The sequence below is a fragment of the Vombatus ursinus genome, unplaced genomic scaffold (assembly GCF_900497805.2).
Source record: "Vombatus ursinus unplaced genomic scaffold, bare-nosed wombat genome assembly UNPS02014785.1, whole genome shotgun sequence".
NCBI lineage: Eukaryota > Metazoa > Chordata > Mammalia > Diprotodontia > Vombatidae > Vombatus > Vombatus ursinus.
Genome location: NW_020954563.1, coordinates 8,745,152 through 8,762,665, shown reverse-complemented (window position 1 = coordinate 8,762,665; position 17,514 = coordinate 8,745,152). Strand labels below are relative to the sequence as shown.

General features: G+C 42.0%; 1 protein-coding gene across 3 annotated transcripts in view; it reads left to right on the top strand.

Moving 5' to 3' along the window:
* DLGAP4 (DLG associated protein 4) overlaps positions 1 to 17,514 on the top strand; it is a 104,196-nt gene that overhangs the window by 11,709 nt on the left and 74,973 nt on the right. For all 3 annotated transcript variants that reach the window (XM_027867065.1, XM_027867063.1, XM_027867064.1), the window contains one exon: positions 13,800 to 14,028. In XM_027867065.1, coding sequence (XP_027722866.1) covers positions 13,800 to 14,028 — 229 coding nt within the window. The remainder of the gene's footprint in view (positions 1 to 13,799; positions 14,029 to 17,514) is intronic.

Below are 17,514 nucleotides of genomic sequence, written 5' to 3'. Positions count from 1 at the left end.
ATCATCATCATCATCATCATCATCATCATCATCATCATCATCATTCCTGGCCTGTAGTCAACAAAGTATAAACATAGCACGGTCTTGTATTCTCTATATTTCTCAGTCAATTGGATTTTGTGAGGACGTGATCTACTGTAGCAAACTATTGTAAAAGCCTGTTTCTTCTCATTTTCATCAAGGATAGTCTATTCTTATTAAGATTTTATAGAAATGAGAGAGTAGGTATATGGGTTATCTGATGCCTTCTTAGTCACTCATTTTTTGTTAATAACAGAATATTTTATTTACATCAAATAAAATCTATTAACAAAATACTTAATAACAAAATATGTTATCAATAATGAATTTGTTCTGGCCTTTTCCATTCTTTTGGGTCTTCTCTTCACTGAGCTAGTTTATAAATAATTTGATAACTCTGTGATCTCATCAATGTGGCTACTCCCCCCAAGTGGTACAAATCACAATCCATCCACACATTATGTGACTCTTGCCACATCTTCCAGTAAATCCTTCCCAGATAATCTCCCCAGTGTCTTGGGTGTCTTCGCCTAGCTCTCTTGACCTTGCCTGGACACCCCACTGTTGGGTGATTCCTCACTCTCACTACATTATCAGCCCTCCTACTTTTCTGATCTTTCCTCTCTATGATGATGTCTTTTACGTGGCATCTTCTGTTCAGTCTTTTGTTGGTAAGATATTGAAGTCTACTACCACCTGTTATGAGCCTCTTCATGGCCCTTTGATTGATTGATTTAATTCTTCAGAGACTGGTACTCCATGACTTACTACCATAAATACAGCATCACCAGAAAGATACTTACATTTTTTAAATGGACCTTTATTTTGCGGGGGAGAAGGTTGGGGTTATAGGAACATAAATTTAGAGCTGGAAGGAACCTTAGACATCATCTAATCCAACCTCCCCATTTTGCCGATGATGACTATTCTGTGTCAGAAGTAGAATTCAAACCCAGGTGACCTGATTCCAAGTCCAGTCCTCTCTTCACCATATCACGTTATTTCTCTGTTTTAAGAAAGACTCAAAATTCTGATCAACTCCCTAACTTGCTCTTCCTGGTGGAAGGAGATAACTTGGAACCCTTAGTGCCCAAATCATCTTCCCTCAGGGCCCAGGCATCCCTGCTCATCTTTGGACAGACTGACATAAAGACAGCTTCCTCTCTTTGGGAATATTCTCACTTCTAGGAGAGGCCCAGGACTTCTCTTCACTTTGAATCATCAAAAATCTAAACCAGAAGGGGCCTCCAAGACCATTCCATCACAAGATCACAGAACCTCAAAGTCAGCAGGGTCCTCAGAAGCCATACATGGCCAATGCATACCTGAACAAAAATATCTGTTATAATACACTTGAGGTACTCGTGGGATATACTGAGTAATCACCCAGACTTGGCTTTAAGACCACAAGTGAATGGGAACTCACTACCTCCCAAGGCCAGTCCATTACACTTTTGGATAACTCACATTATTAATAAGCTTTTTCCTTATATCAAGTATAAATCTGCCTCTCTACAACTTTTACCCATTGCTGCTGCTTCTGCCCTCTGGGGCCAAAGAATCTAATTCATGAAAGCCTTGAAGACAACTGTTATATTCCCTTCAAGTCTTCTTTTTTCTAGTATAAACATCTTTAGTTCTTTCAACTAATTCTTACAAGGCATGATCTTGAGATCTTTACCCATTCAAGATGCCCTCTCCTAGACATTTTCCAGCTTATCAACATCCTTGTGGAATGTGGAATTGAACTCAATACTCCAGATGTCATCTGACCACAACAAAGTACAGCGAGTCCTGTCATCCCCATCCCCTTCCCAATTCTGGACATTTCCTATGATTGTGTTAGCTCTCTGGTTATTTAGGCTTCACTATTGACTCATGTTGAGTCATTTGAAAATCACTATACCCCCCCAGATATTTTTCAAACGAATTGCTGTCATTTCATATATATTTGTGAAGCTGTTTCTTTCAACTCAAGTGGGGTTGAATAAAATTTCATTTTATTAGATTTGGTCCATTGTTCTAACTTTTGGAGACCTTTTTGGATCCTAATTCTTTTATACAGTGTAACAGTTCTGCCCCTTAGCTTTGTGATGTCTTAAAACTTGGTAAGCATTAAAACATTATTGACCGTTCTCTGGGTCTAACAATTCAAATAGTTCCAAATCCGCCTGACCACACTCTTGTCTAGCCTACATCTTTCTATATCATCCACAGAAATTACATAAGAGATTTTGTAAATGTTTTGCTAAAATCTAAGTAAACTATGTCTAAAGAATTCTCTTGATCTACCCTGACAAAAAAGGAAATGAGGTTGATCTGGCATATCTTGTCCTTGATGAAGCCATAGTGAGTCTTCGTGATTACTGTTCCTTTTCTAAATATTCACTAATTAGTATGTTTTATTCACTAATAATGTTCCCTAGTTAATTAACGAATATTTACTAATTAATAATGTATTCTAGAATTTTTCAAGGAATCACAGTCAAGGTCTCTGGCTTCTAGATTGTAGACTCTCATATTTCAAAATCAACACATTTACCTTTTTCCAGTCCTGCTTCCCAGTCCTCTGTTCTACTTCATAATCTTTCAAAGATCACTAACAGTGGCTCAAGAATCACTTCTGCCGGTCAAGGCATGTTGTTTTTTTTTATTGAATGATTTCAGCTCCTTTGAGAGAAGGTAGTACTCTCTTGTTGTTCAGTTGTTTCAGTCATGTCCAACTCTTCATGATCCTATATGGGGTTTTCTTTGCAAAAATACTAGAGTGGTTTGCCATTTCTTTCTCCAGCTCGTTTTGCAGATGAGGAAACTCAGGCAAACGGGATTAAATGACTTACCCAGGATCACACAGCAAGGACGAGTCTGAGTCCAGATTTGAATGCAGGAAGATGAATCTTTCTGATTCCAAGCTCAGTGCTCTGTGCACTGTCGTGCCACTTAGCAGCTCAATGGTACTCTCTTGCTACTGTCTTGCTTGTCTTGGGTTCCAACTCCCTGTAAGCCATTTTTGTTTTGTCCTCTCTTATCCAAAGATTATTTTCCTTGGCAAAGAAAAGGTCACATTCGAGTAGTTCTCTCGTCTCTCTCTTATCCATTATCACCAGCCCATTCACCCTGAGCCCAAGCCCTGGTTCTTTCCCTTTGTTGGTTCCCCTTTTCCCAAAATAGCTGGAGGAGACCTTTTCTGTTGTCTCTCTGATTCCTGACCAGCCTCAGCTCATTTGCAGATTTCGCATTCCTCACACTGTCCTACCGCAATCACACCATGTTTTTGTATTCATCTGGTTACCTTGCCCTTGCTTGTCTCCTGGGCATTTGTTTTATTTTTGTCTTTGAGCTTTGTTTTTAGGCATGCTAGAAATGATATTATTTAGTTTGAAAAAAAAAAACAGTCAACATAATGAAAAAAAGATCAAGTCAAATGGACAGCTATCCATTGAGGTAGACATGACGTCCATCTGCCCTTGCTGTAACCAGGTAAACTGACACATCACCGGACCAAGAGAAACAAACACAATTAGTATAAAGCAGCCTTTTAGCTTTTCTTGTGCACTTAATACATTTTATTCATGGTCTACCCAGCCTTTCACATTTTTTAAATTTGTGTTTATATCAAGAATTCATTAGAAAAGAAAGGGGGAATCAATTCAGTCAAAATAACCAACACATTAATTGAACTGACAGAATATGCTGGGTTCTACACCCATAATCCAGAGGCAGTCTCAGCAGAATATAGTCTCCCCCCCACCCCCATTGTAGCAAAGCATGGAGGGAGGGAGGTTTGCTCCTCACTTCTTTGAGAACAAACTTGTCATCATAATTACACAGCATTCAGTTTCTTTTATTGTTGTTCTTTACATTCACATCATTGTATTCACTGGGCATATTATTTTCCTATTTCTTCTAGTTTCACTTTCAATCTAATTCACCTTAAGTCTTCTCATACTTCTCTATGTTCATTAAGCTCATCATTTCTCTTTTTTCTTTTAAATAGTATTTTAGTTTTTCAAATTACATGTAAAGATAACTTTTAGCATTCATTTTTTTAATAAAATTTTGAGTTCCAAATTTTCTGCCTCCCTTTCCCCCTCCCTAACAATGGTAAGCAATTTGATATAGGTTATATATGTATAATCATGTAAAAGATATTTGCATATTAGTCATGTTGTGAAAGAAGAAACAGAACAAAAGGGGGAAAAGCCACCAAAAAATAAATAAATAAAGTGCTTCACTCTGCATTCAGACTCCATAGTTCTTTCTGTGGATGTGGACAGCATTTTCCATCATGAGTCTTTTGGAGATATCTTGGAGCATTGTATTTCTGATGCTCATCATTTCTTGCACTATGCATGTCTTTTTTTTTTTTTTCGGTCAGTGTGTCCACATTAATCTCTTAAGACAATTTCCTCTTTCTTCCTTATTAAAGTGTTTCTCTTTGTGTCTCCAAAATTATATTCTTGAGAGTTTCCCATCCCTCCTGGAGATCCCCAGTAGGATTTTAGTTCAGAAGATCCTACCTATGATTTTCCTAAACCCATTGAAATCTGCTCTCTAAAAATCTACCGTATGGGGCAGCTAGGTGGCGCAATGGATAGAGCACGGGCTCTGGAATCAGAAGGATGTGAGATCAAATTAGACCTCAGACACTTGACACTTAACTAGCTGTGTGATTCTGAGTGAGTCACTTAACCCCAATTGCCTCATGCCAAAAAAAAAAAAAATCTAGGGTGCCAGTCAAACTGTCTAGCTTTCCTCTCCTTTTCTATTATAAATTCTAATAAGGAAGTCATTTCTCCCCATCATTTCCATTTCAACAACCAACTCCACCCTGTTGATGAGAATTGGATCAGGAATAGCAATACCCCTTGTTGCTTTCTCCACTGTTTGACAGATTAAATTACCATTAAGGTATTTTGGTTTCTAACCTCATCATTCAACTGAAACTGCCTTATCCAAAGTTACCAGGGATCTTTTAATTGCCAAATCTAATGGCTTGTTCTCGGTCCTCATCCTTCTTGACTTCTTTTACACTGTTGATCACCATCTCCTCTTGGATATTCTCTCCTCTCTAGGTTTTCATTATATTCTTCTACTCCTGGCACACCTCCTATTTGTCTGACAGTTTCTTCTCAATCTTCCTTTGATGGGTCTTTATCCAAGTCATGCCCACTAACAAGTAGTATCCTCCAAAGCTCTAACCTGGGCCCCCTTTTCTTCTCTCTCTATACTATCTTGCTTAGTGATCTCATCAACTCCCATAGGTTCAATTATCATCCCTATGCAGATGATTCCCAGATTGATATATCCAATCTCAGTCTATATCCTGAGCTCCAGTCTTATATTTTTGCCTCCTATACATCTTGAACTGGACGTCTCGTTGTTGTTATTGTTGAGTTGTTTCAGTCATGCATGACTCTCTGTGACCCCATCTGGGGTTTTCTTAGCAAAGATTTGAACTCAGGGTACCTAGGTGCACAGTGGATAGACTCCTGAAATCAAGAGGACCTGAGTTCAAATCTGGCCTCAGACACTTACTAGCTGTGTAACCCCTGGGCAAGTCACTTAGCCATGTTTGCCTCAGTTCCTCATCTGTAAAATGCGCTGCAGTAGGAAATAGCAAACTATTCTAGTATCTTTGCCAACAAAACCCCAAATGGGGTCATAAAGAGTCATATACACCTGAAATGACTCAATGGATATCTTAGACGCATCTCAAATTCAACCTGTCTAAAACAGAATTAATTATCTCCTCCCTCCAATTTTCCTATTACTGTTGGGGGCACCAACATCTTTCCATTAACCCAGGCTTGAAACTTCGGTGTTATACTTCACTCATCACTCACACTAACCCCACCTATCCAGTCTGTTACCAACTCTTGTCATTTCTACCTTCCTAACATCACGTGATTGTGTGTGTGTGTGTGTGTGTGTATGTTGCCTTCTCTCCACTCATATAGACCCACCCTAATGAATACTTCATCACCTTTCACTAAAACTATTTCAGTAGCCTTCTCATTGGTCTCCCTGACCCAAGTTTCTATTTATGCCACTCAGCTATCGAAGTGATTTTCCTAAAAGTTAAGTCGATCCATGTCATCACAAACACTCAGTAAACACCAGTGGGTCCCTAATACCTCTAAGATTAAATATAAAGTCCTCTATTTGGCATTTAAAGCACTTCACAACCTGGCCCCTTCCTATCTCTCCATTCTTCTTAGACTTGACTCCCCTCTCTTGCTCTAACAATCCTGGTTCATGAGCCTACACCCTCCATCTCCATCTCCCAACACCAAGCCCTTAAACTAGCTCTTCTCTATGCTTGCCTGGAATGTTCTGCCCCACCTCCCTTACTTCCACCTCTCTGCTTTCCTGGCTTCCTTCAAAACACAGTTCACGCCCTGTCTTCATCGGGAATCTGTTTCTGAGCTCCAAACTGCTAATGCCGTTCATCTGGAATTACCTTCTGTTGTTGTTGTTGTTTAGCTCTTTGTGACCCTATTTGGGGTCTTCTTAGAGTGGTTTGCCATTTCCTTCTCCAGCTCATTTTACAGATGAGGAAATTGAGGTAAACAAGGTTAAGTGACTTGCCCAGGGTCACACAACTAGTAAGTGTCTGAGACCATATATGAACTCAGGTCTTTCTGACTGCTAAAATCAGGATATCCATTGTACCACCTAGCTGCCCTTCCATTTGCTCTGCATCTATCTTGTATGTACCTTGACATTTACGTGTCCTCTGTCCCTTTTGAAAGGTGAGCTCCTTGAGGGCAGGGACTGTTTCTTTGCCTTTCTTTGTCTCTCCTGTACTTAGCATAGTGCCTGGCACATGGGAAAAGCTTAATAAATGCATGTTGATTGTTTAGGATTATGGATGTAAAGTTGCAAGAGACTTTAAAAGCCAGACTGCCCTGGTCAAACTGCCCTTATTTTACATATTAGGAAACCGAAGCCCAGGTAGGGTAAACACCTTGCTCGAGAACAGATCAAAGGTGGGATTAGAACCCAGGTCTTCTGACTCCACAGACAGTGTTCTTTCCAATGTATCACACTAACTGTTCTACTTTGGCTGGGGAAGGGGGCGGGGGGAGAGAAAGACAGGAAGGAAGGAAGGAAGGAAGGAAGTTGAGAGAGCTAGCCCCAGCAGATGTCTGGATTATTGAAGTCCCTCCACTCCAACAGCACTATATCATGCTTCTCTGTGCCAGACTTAGGATGTTTCTCAGATTTCCCCTCTATGTCCTCTTTCTGCCCTCTCCAGGTATTCTGTAGTACAATCTCACAGTTGTAGGGTACCACAGAGGCCATGCGGCTCAATCCATACCCAAACAAGAATCCCCTTTGCATCATACCTGACAAGTGCTCATCTGGTCTTTGCTAAGACTTCTGCAGGGAGTGGGGGACCATCTACCACCTGAGACAGCCCATTCTATTTTGGAACAGATCAGCATGGTTCTATGAAAAGATCACTGACTCTGATATCAAAAGACTTGGGTTCAATCCCACCTTTCATGTTTACTATCTATGTGACTTTGGACAAGTCTCTTAACCTCCGTAGACCTCAGTTTCCTCATCTGTAAAATGAAGTGATTAAACTAGATGGCCTTTGAGGTCCTTTCCATCTCTAGATCCTATGATCCAATTGTTGGGGAATTTCCCCTTACTTTGGCCTTATATTTGTCTTTTTGCAATTCTACCCAATTTGTTCCTCATTCTACCTTATATCACTTTAGTTTCTGATTCCATTGAGAGCCATCCAATTGCTTGCCATTTTGCTTCCTCACTTTGCTTCTTAAATTTCTTCAAATAAATGTATCTTTGTAATAAACATACAGTTTCTTTGTTCCTTTCCTTTTACAAATGCTGTTCATTTTGAATAAAGTGTATATAGGTATATGTATATATGTTTTAATATGTATATACACACACACACACACACACTCACACTCTTCCAAAGCCGTGGTTCCCAATCCAAAAAGTCTCAGAGATATCTGTGGAGTCAGATTTGCCTTCTTGCATTAGGCTTGCTATCTCACCTTACCTGTTTCCCATAATTTGTGCTTAAGCATCTAAAGGATTGGATTTTTTTTTTCTTGGATTTCGGTCTCCTGCGAATTTTGGGACTTCTCTGTGGTTATTCTTCTTAATGCATTGGCACAACTCTTCCTCTAAGGTATCTGGCTTTGCAGATCTACATAGGCAGTTTTCTCTTTCCCCCTTCTTTTTCAGTTCAACCTCCTTATTTTACAGATGGGGAAACTGAGTCCTAGAGAGGAACAGGGACTTGCCCAAAGTCCCTGAACTTTTCTAGAAGAGCTAAAACACAAGAAAGAGAAAACTCTGTAGGCTTTGGCCTTTTGGCCAAGAATAAAGCCTAAACTCCTCAGCATTGAATGACCTCTGCAATTGGCCTTTAATCAATGCACAACTGTAATGAGGGACAGAACATGATCACTGTATAAGAAATTGGCAAATAAAATTCAAGGGGGCGGTTAGAGGAAAGAAAAATCACTTCTCACTAGGGGACTCAGAGCAGGCTTTCTGGAGGTGGTATCATCAAAGCTGGACCTTGAAGAATCATTAGGATTTAGGTAGATAGGGAAGGGGAGGAGGTACAGTATTTTCAGGTATTCTATGAGGAAAAATTGAGGGACAGGAAAGCATAGTTGCACGTATGGAGTATAACAAGCCATCTATTATGACTGGAGCACATCTTACCCACTTTGCTTACCACAGCCTTGGGAGACAGGTAATATAGAGCATCGTGTAGTGGATAGAACCCTGGACTTGGAATCAGGAAGCCCTGAATTCAAATCCTGCCTCAGATACTTAATAGGTCTGTGACCCTGGTCAAATCATTTAACCTTTCTCTGCTTCAGTTTTCTACCATGTAAAATGAGGGAGTTGAACTCAGTGACTTCTATGGTCCCTTATGGTTCTAAGTCAGCAATCCTACCATCTATCTCCATTTTAAAAGTGAGGAAACTGAAGGAAAGTGAGTAGGAGATGAGGCTGGAAAAGGGAGATTGGAGGCACATGGTGGAGGACCTTGAATGTTGGGGAGTTTGGGTTTTATTCTATAGGCTTCAGGCTAAGCCCAACAGAGCTTTCTCTTTGCTCTTTTGAGGGGCCCCATGGGTCCTCAGAGGGGATGGACTGGACTCAGGACCTAATCTTCAGACCAGAAAGGATTTCCCAGACTCTCTTACTACCCCCTGCAGTGACCCTCCCCCTCCTCCACCTCTCATTCACCTCCTCTCCCCTGACATCCCAAGCTTTGTGACCTTGGGCAAAGTCCATTGAGTTTAAGTGATACCACAATATTGTAGAAAGAACCTTGAAGCAGGAGTCCAAAGACCTGGGTTTGAATCCTAGTTCTTTGTGATCTTGCAGAGGTCACCTCATCTCTTCAGGCCTCGATCTCCATAGCTTTAAAGCAAGGGGGTTGAACGAGATTCAAGGTCCCTTCCAATTCTGAACCCTGAACCCTATGGACATTTCTCTGAGACTCACTTTGCTTTCCTCATCTGTAAAATACAGATGATATCTGTTCTATCTAACTCAAGAGGCAGAATGGTATAACAGATAGAAAACCAATTTTGAAGTCAGGATGACCTGGGTTCCAGTCTTACCTGTGACATACATTGGATTGGCTGTGTCATACTGGAAAATCACTTAATCTCTTAGACTATAAATGTCAAGGGAAGGGCTGGTATGCATTAGTGTAGGAAATTTCCTCATCAGGAGCTCCCAATACCAACAAAATCACAGGTCTGGTCCCACAAACAAAGCTATCTAACTCATAAGGTTACAAGAACTTTTTGTAAACATTAAGGCACCAGAGAAATAGGAGTTACTTTTAGTGATGGCAGGATGTGATGGACCATCTAGTTAGATCTCTGACTTCGTTTTATGCAAATAATCTGGGCTAGTGGGAAAAGCACCAGACCTCAAGTATAAAACCCAGGCTCTGACACCTACTAGACACACACACTTTCCCTGTCTGCACCTCAGTTTTGTCATCCTAAAATGGCTATAATATAGACCGCAAAAAGAAAAAAAAAAAGATCTGTAGGCTTTAGTGGACTACAAGCTCAAGATAAGTCATTAAGAAGAGCCGAAAGGAGCTAATTCCATTTTAGACTATATTAAGAAAATAATAGCATTGAGCACTTGGAAGATAATGGTGCCATCGAACTCTGCCCTGGACATTGGAAGTATTACTTCAGTTCTAGGCAACATATTTTATGAAGAACTCTGATGACTTGGAGAGTAACCAGAGGAGGGAAAGCAGCATGATAAAGGACCTGGAGGTGTTAGCATATGAGAAGAGATTAAAAGAACTGAGGATGTTTAACCTGGAGAAGGAAAGATTCAAGGGGGATATGATAGCTGTCTTGAAGTCGGACAGTGATTCTCAAAAAGTATCCCAGGGCATGTTAGTGTGGTACCATGAATTCAATTATCATCTCTATGCAAATGATTGTCATATCTATTTATCCAGCCCTCACCTCTCTCCTAACATCTTGTCTCACATTTCCAACTTCTGGATATCAAGCATTAGATGTCTTGTTGACTTCTTAAATTCAACATGTCCAAAACTGAACTCATTATCATCTCCCCAAAACCTCCCCCCTTCTCAGCTTCCCGATTACTATGGAGGGTACCACCATCCTCCCAGTCACCCAGGCTTACAACCTGGGTGTCATCCTCCACTCATCAAGCTCTTCTCATTCCCACCCACCATGATATTCAGTAAGTTGCCAAGTCTTGTTGATTCTACCTTTGCAACTCCTCTGATATATGCCCCATTTTCTCTTCCAACACAGCCATGCCTAAGTCCTAGCTCTCATCACCTCATGCCTGGGCTATTACAATAACTTTCAGGTTGGTCTCCCAGCCTCAAGTCTCTCCTCACTCTAATTTCTCCCCCTCTCAGCTAAAAAAGTGATTTTCCTAAAACTGCAGGTCTTACCAGATCATTACCCTATTCAATAAACTCTCCCAGCTCCCTATTATCTCCAATATAGAGTACAAAATCCTCTGTTTGGCTCTTAGAAATATTATTTAAAACAAAGATCTGTCTTTTTCCCTCCAAACTCACCTCCCCCACACACACACCCTGAAAAAGCAAAGAAAAACAAAAATCCTGTTGGAAACATGCATAGTCAAAGAAAACAAATTTCCACATGGGCTATGTCCAAAAAAAAATACATCTTCATCTGCACTGAGTCCTTCATCTCTCTATTAGGAAATAGGTAGCCTGTTTCGTGACGAATTCTCTGGAATGATAGTTGGTCATTGTGTTGAACACAATTCCTAAGTCTTTCAAAGTTGTTTGTCTTTGTCATTTGCTGTCATTGAATAAATTTTTCTCCTGATTCTGCTCGCTTCTCTTTGCATCAGTTCATACAATTCTCCCCAGGATTCTCCTTCATCATTTTTTACAGCATAATAGAATTCCATTACATTCATATACCATGACTTGCCTTCCCCAATTGATGCGCATCCCCTTCATTTTCCAATTCTTTGCCACAAAAGAGCTTCTGTAACTATTTTTGTACATATGAGTCCTTTCCCTCTTTCCCCAATGTCTTTGGAGTATAGACCTAAGAGCAGTACAACTAGATCAAAGGACATGCACAATTTAATAACTTTCAGACATAGTTCCAAGTTGCTTCCCAGAATGCCTGGCCCACTTCACCTCTCCACCAATGGTGCATTCATGTGCCTGGCAGAAGTGATTTTCAAACCCTGGTCCTCTGACCCCAAATCCAGCACTTCTTGCACTTCACCATGCTGTCTTTGAAGGGCTTTCATAAAGAAGAATTACACTTGCTCTGTTTGGCTCCAGAGGTCCAGACTAGGAGCAAAAGGAGGAGGTCATAAAAGACCACATTTGAGCTTGCTAGGACGGAAAAGCTCCTAACAATTAGCAGTCTCCCAAAGTGGAACAGGCTATCATGGCAGGTGGTGGGTTCTCTTTCACTGGAGGCCTTTGATGGAGGCTGGGTGACCACTGACACACCGTGTGTGTTGTAGAGGGGATTGTTCAGGTAGCTGTTGGACCAGCGGGCTTCTAGATTCTACAGTTCTATGACTTGCAGTGCTTATCCCTCCAGCTGTTGTAAAGAGAGTGCTTTGCAAACCTTGAGGTGCTATAGAAATAGGCATTATTATTGATATATTCAAAACACTACAGAAATAGGAACAAGAACATTATAGTAACAACTTTCATGAAGCCCTGCTCCAGTGCTCCATCATAGTATGGAGCTAACCAAAGTTCTCTAAGGCTAGGACAACGGAGCCTAGAACTGATAAGTCTTGAGCATCCCCCGAGGCTCTGTCCTAGTCCCTCTTCTCTTCTCTCTCTACCCCTCATGGGATCTCTTGGTTTTAATTATTATTTCTCTGCTGATGATTTCCATTGTGGTGTCATGTGAGAAAAGCACCCAACTCTGAAATCAGAAGACCTGGCTTCAAATCCCATCATGGATACTTACTACCTTTATGACCCTGGGCAAGTCACAACCTCTCGAGGCCTCAGTTTCCTCATCTGTAAAATTAAGAAGTCAAGCTAGATGTCCTCCGAGGTTCCTTCTGACTCTCAGTCTGTGATCCTGAGATACTATAGTTCAAGTCCTCAAAGCATCAGTCCTACATTACCTGCCTCTCGGACAGTTTCAACTGGATGCCCCCTGGACATGTCAAACTCACGCGGCTAAAACAAAGTTTATTATCTTCCTCTCTGAAACTTATCCCTCTTCCAACCTCCTCTATCTTTTTTGATAGCATCACCATTCTTCCAGTCACTCATCACCCCAGTTCACAAGCTTAGAGTTCTCCTCACCCCTCTCATTCTTTTTGTGGCCGAGTTTGATTGCACCTCTCCAATATCTCTTGCAACTGTATTCTTCCCTCAGGGAATGTTTCTTTTCTGTTTCTGTATCCCTAGTGCCTAGCACAGTGCCTGATGTGTGATGGGCACTAATAAATGCTGACAGACTGAGTCTGCTTTCTGAGGACCAGCCTAGCCAAGTAAAGGGAGACTGGCTACTTGGTGATAAGTTCTTTGGCCATGGCCACCCAAATAATAGAGAAAAATACAAAACGGTTCTCAGTCCTACCTGGACTCCTTCTATCTCTGCAGCAACTGAGGCAGAGTGACAGGGGAAAGGAGAGAGGGAGCTAAGAATCACACAGGTTTGTTTGTTTTCTTTTAATGAACAAAAATTTATGAAGCACTAATTCTGTGCCAACCACTGTGCTCAGTGCTGGGAATACAAAGTAAAAACAGTCCTTGCCCTCATAGAGCTTATGTTCTCATAGCGGGGAAAAAACATGCATAGGGAAGTGACATGGGGGAGTATTTGGGTTCGGAAAGCCACAGGTATAGCCCATATAAGTTGAGGGGCTCCTTATTTCAAATCCCACCACTTTTACTAGCAAGCTGAGTTCACTGACTATAGGGTCTGGGGACACACAGTTTTTAGACAGTCTATAAACTTCTACTTAACTGGTAGTAGTCTAAATGGGAGATCCTTGGCTAATAACCAAATGGCTAATTAGGGAAGGATGTGGACAAGAGACACACTGCATGGGCAGTCATGGATGAGCATCTGGGGAGGGAATGCCTTTCTCAGTGAGATAACAGGTCCAGTGGTGCATGTGAGTGAGAACCTTAAAAGCTGGAGACACAGGAGTTCTGGTTATCTTTATTATGAGCATTAAGGCTAATAGCAGAAATGTGAGTTACTATTTTTCTTCTCCCTCCGCAGGTCAGGGAGGCAGAGCTGAGTGACCAGTACGAGGCTGCCTGTAGTGAGGCTGAGTCCGCCACTGGCGATGTGCTGGACTTGCCTCTCCCCAGCTACTTCCGCTCTCGGAGCCACAGCTATCTTCGGGCCATCCAGGCGGGCTGCTCCCAGGATGAGGACAGCATCTCCCTACAGTCCCTCTCCCCTCCGCCCACGGGCAGCAGCCTGAGCAGCAGCCGCACACTGCCCAGTAAGTCCTGCTGCGTGGGGGCGGGGTACAGGGTGGAAGGGATGGTTGGGACAGGGAGATGGAAGAGTTCACTGGGAAGGTGGAGTATAGCTTTGTGAATCTGATTGCTGAGAAACCAAGTGATATAATGGAAGAAGAGCAGGATTTTGAGTCAGAGGACCTCAGTTCAAATTGTGCTGCTGCTACTTTCTGGGTCACTATGGGGGGAAAAAATCACTTAACCTCAGTTTCCTGCCCTGTAAAAGGAATCTTGAACTCTGTATCTGATGATCCATCTGATTCCAGGTTGCATATCCTATCATCCCCTCTTCCCTAGTGATCCTGGTGGTCAGACAAAGAAGCTCCTGGCTTACCTGGGCCTGTGGGTACTGATTGTGTTGTACAAGTGCTAAGTGATTCCCAGAATGTAGTGAGAGAAAGGAACTGTGGACACAGCCTCCCAGAAGCTGGGATGAACACTGGAATGTTGGGATATTGTGCACTCAGGGCTGATTGACAAGGAGACCATGGGGTCACTTCAGCATTGTCTTCAGCAGCCAAGTGACACAGTAGATAGAGCGCTGGGCCCGGAGTCAGAAAGACCTGAGTTCAAATTCAGCCTCACACACTTACTAGTTGTGTGACCCTGAGCAAGTCACTTGACCTGTGTCTGCCTTGGTTTCCTCATCTGTAAGATAAGAAAAACAACAGCACCTACCTCGAAAGGTTGAGGATCAAATAAGATAATATTTGTAAAGGTGCTTAGTATAGTGACTGGCACATAGTAGGTACTGTATAAATGCTTATTCACTTTACTTTAAATATCTGAAGAACTCTCATGTGGAAGACCATGCTTAATAAATGCTTGTTAACTGACTAGTTTGGGGTTGACTCAAAAACTAGTGAGTTCTCCATCACTGGATGTTCTCAAGTGGAAGCTAGATGGTTACTTGTTCAGAATGTTGTAGTAAGTCAGTCAACTAGCATTTCTTAAACACCTACTACGTGCCGGGCACTCTGCTAATCATTGCTTATCAGATTTTTGAATGGAGCAAAACAGAGAGGGAGTGCTAACACACTGAATTCAATTGAATATTTATTGGACGGTGTTGCATAGTAGATAGAATGCCTTGGAGTCCAGAGGACCTGGGTTTGAGTTTTACTTTGCATGCTGACTGTGTGACTTTGGACAAATCACTTAATTTGTCATCACCCTGGGCAACTCTCTAAGACTTAAAATTGCAGAATAATTGCCTGTGCTTTATTAGAGGGAGTCCCCACCACAAGCCCAGACTCTCCCCTCTCCCAAAAAAAATTAGCCCTAGACTATGAAAAAAACAATGTGGTAGAAAGAGAACCTGATTTAGAGTTAGGTTCAAATCCTGGCTCACCTTCTTGCTTGTGGTGTGATCCTTCACTTTTCTGGACCTAAGTTTATCCATCTGAAAAAGGAAAGAATTGGACTAGATGATTATAGAGCTTGAAATAACCTTAGATCTGGACTTCTCCCTTTATAGAGGAGAAAATTGACACCCAGAGAGGTTATGGACGTTGATCATAGTCACACGGTCAGTAAGTATCTGAGACAGGATTCTGAGCCATGGCCTTCCTGCCTTTTCTATCCAAGGCTCTAATCCACCACATCAAAATGTCACTGAGGCCCTTTTTACTTCAAAATCCTTTGATCTCATGCTAGACAATGGACAAACGAATTGGGATCAGTGAAGATCTTCAGAGGTTAGAAGGTTGAGTGTCATTTAATAAGAAAGATTTATGAGGTGAGAAAGAATGAGTCCAAGATAAGATCCAGCCTGAAAGATACAATAAATGGCAGTACCAGTAACAGAGATAGGAAAGTCAGAAGGAGGAGCAGTTTGAGACAAAATATGTATATGTATATATATATATATATATATATATATATATATATATAATAAAATAAAGCTAAGCTCAGTTTTATAGGATGGTGGAAAGATCCCAGGATTTGTAGTTCAGAGACTTGGGTTTAAATCCTGGCTCCAGCCAAGTATGGCGCCTTTAATCTCTTCTACTAGGGAAGCTGGACGGATCTCTTGAGCTCAGGAGTTCTGAGCTGCAGTGGCCTGGACTGATCAGCTGTCTAAACAAAGTTTGGCACTAATATGGTGAGCCACTGGGAGTAGAGGTTTGCTAAGCTGCCTGAGGAGGAGGGAACAGGCCCAGGTCAGAACTGGAGCGGGTCAAAGCTTGTGTGCCAATCAGTAACAGGATCCATCTGTGAGTGACCGCCGCATTTCCAGCCTGGGTGAGATAGGGAGGCCCAGTTTAAAAAAAAAATCCTGGCTTGAACACTCACTGTATGACCTTAGGCAAGTCACTTCTGTCTGTTCCTTAATTTCCTTCTCTGTAAAACTGGGGCAGCTAGGTGGCATTGTGGATAGAGTGCTGGGCTTGGAGTCAGGAAGACTCATCTTCCTGAGTTCAAATCTGGCCTCAGACACTTATTAGCTGTGTAACCCTGGGCAAGTCACTTCATCCTGTTTGCCTCAGTTTCCTCATCTGTAAAATGATCTAGAGATAGAAATGGCAAACCACTCCACTATTTTTGCCAAGAAAACCCCAAATGGGGTCACAAAGAGTCAGACATGAAGGAAACAACTGAGCACACACAAAATAGGGACAGTTCATCCTTAATCTGTCTTCTTAGGGCTGAGGAGAAGATCAATGAGAAAATGGATGTTTCTGTAAACTTGAAAGGACTATCCCCAGGGAATCAATTGTAATTAGTCTAATGACCTGCCCAGGAATGCTCAGGCAGCAGCTGTCACCCGGGAAAATGAGACCTTGCCAGACTGGGGGTAAAGGAGGGGAAGGGGCAGGTTGGAGACAGGCCAGGAGGAGGAGAAGGGCAGAAGCTCTGGGTGGAGGGCTCCAGGCTTGGATGGGCCTCAGGCTTAGGCCCTGGACTGGTCCTCCATATATCCTTCCCGAGAAACATATGCACCTCCCTTCCTCCTGCCTCCTTCTTTCTGACCCAGATTTCACATTCCAGAAATAGTTTTCTCAAGGAGCCTGGCAGGAAGCACATTAGCCCCTGCCTGTGATGCATTGTGAGCCTGCTCCGACTTCTCAAGCACATGGATATGCACACAGACAAACAGACATGCACATTGACAGCTGGCAGACTTCTCTAGTGCTGGCCCCAAAACATGCCCATGGTCAGACAAGCTAGTGAGCTCTTCCATTCCTTCTCTGTCTCTCTGGCTTTGTTTCTTCTGTGTTCTCTCTCTCTCTCTCTCTCTCTCTCTCTCTCTCCCCCCCCCCACTTCTCCTATTTTTCTGTGTCTATTTCTTCTATCATTTCTTCTTCTTCATCTCTCTTTTTGTTGTAATTTTTTATTTTTATTTTTTAGCTTTTCATTTTCACATCTCTGCTTCTGTATTTTCTATTTTCCCCTCTGCTTCCTGTCTCTCATTTCTCTTTCTCTGTCTCTCTCCCCTCCCTCCTCTCCTCTTCCCTCCCTCTTC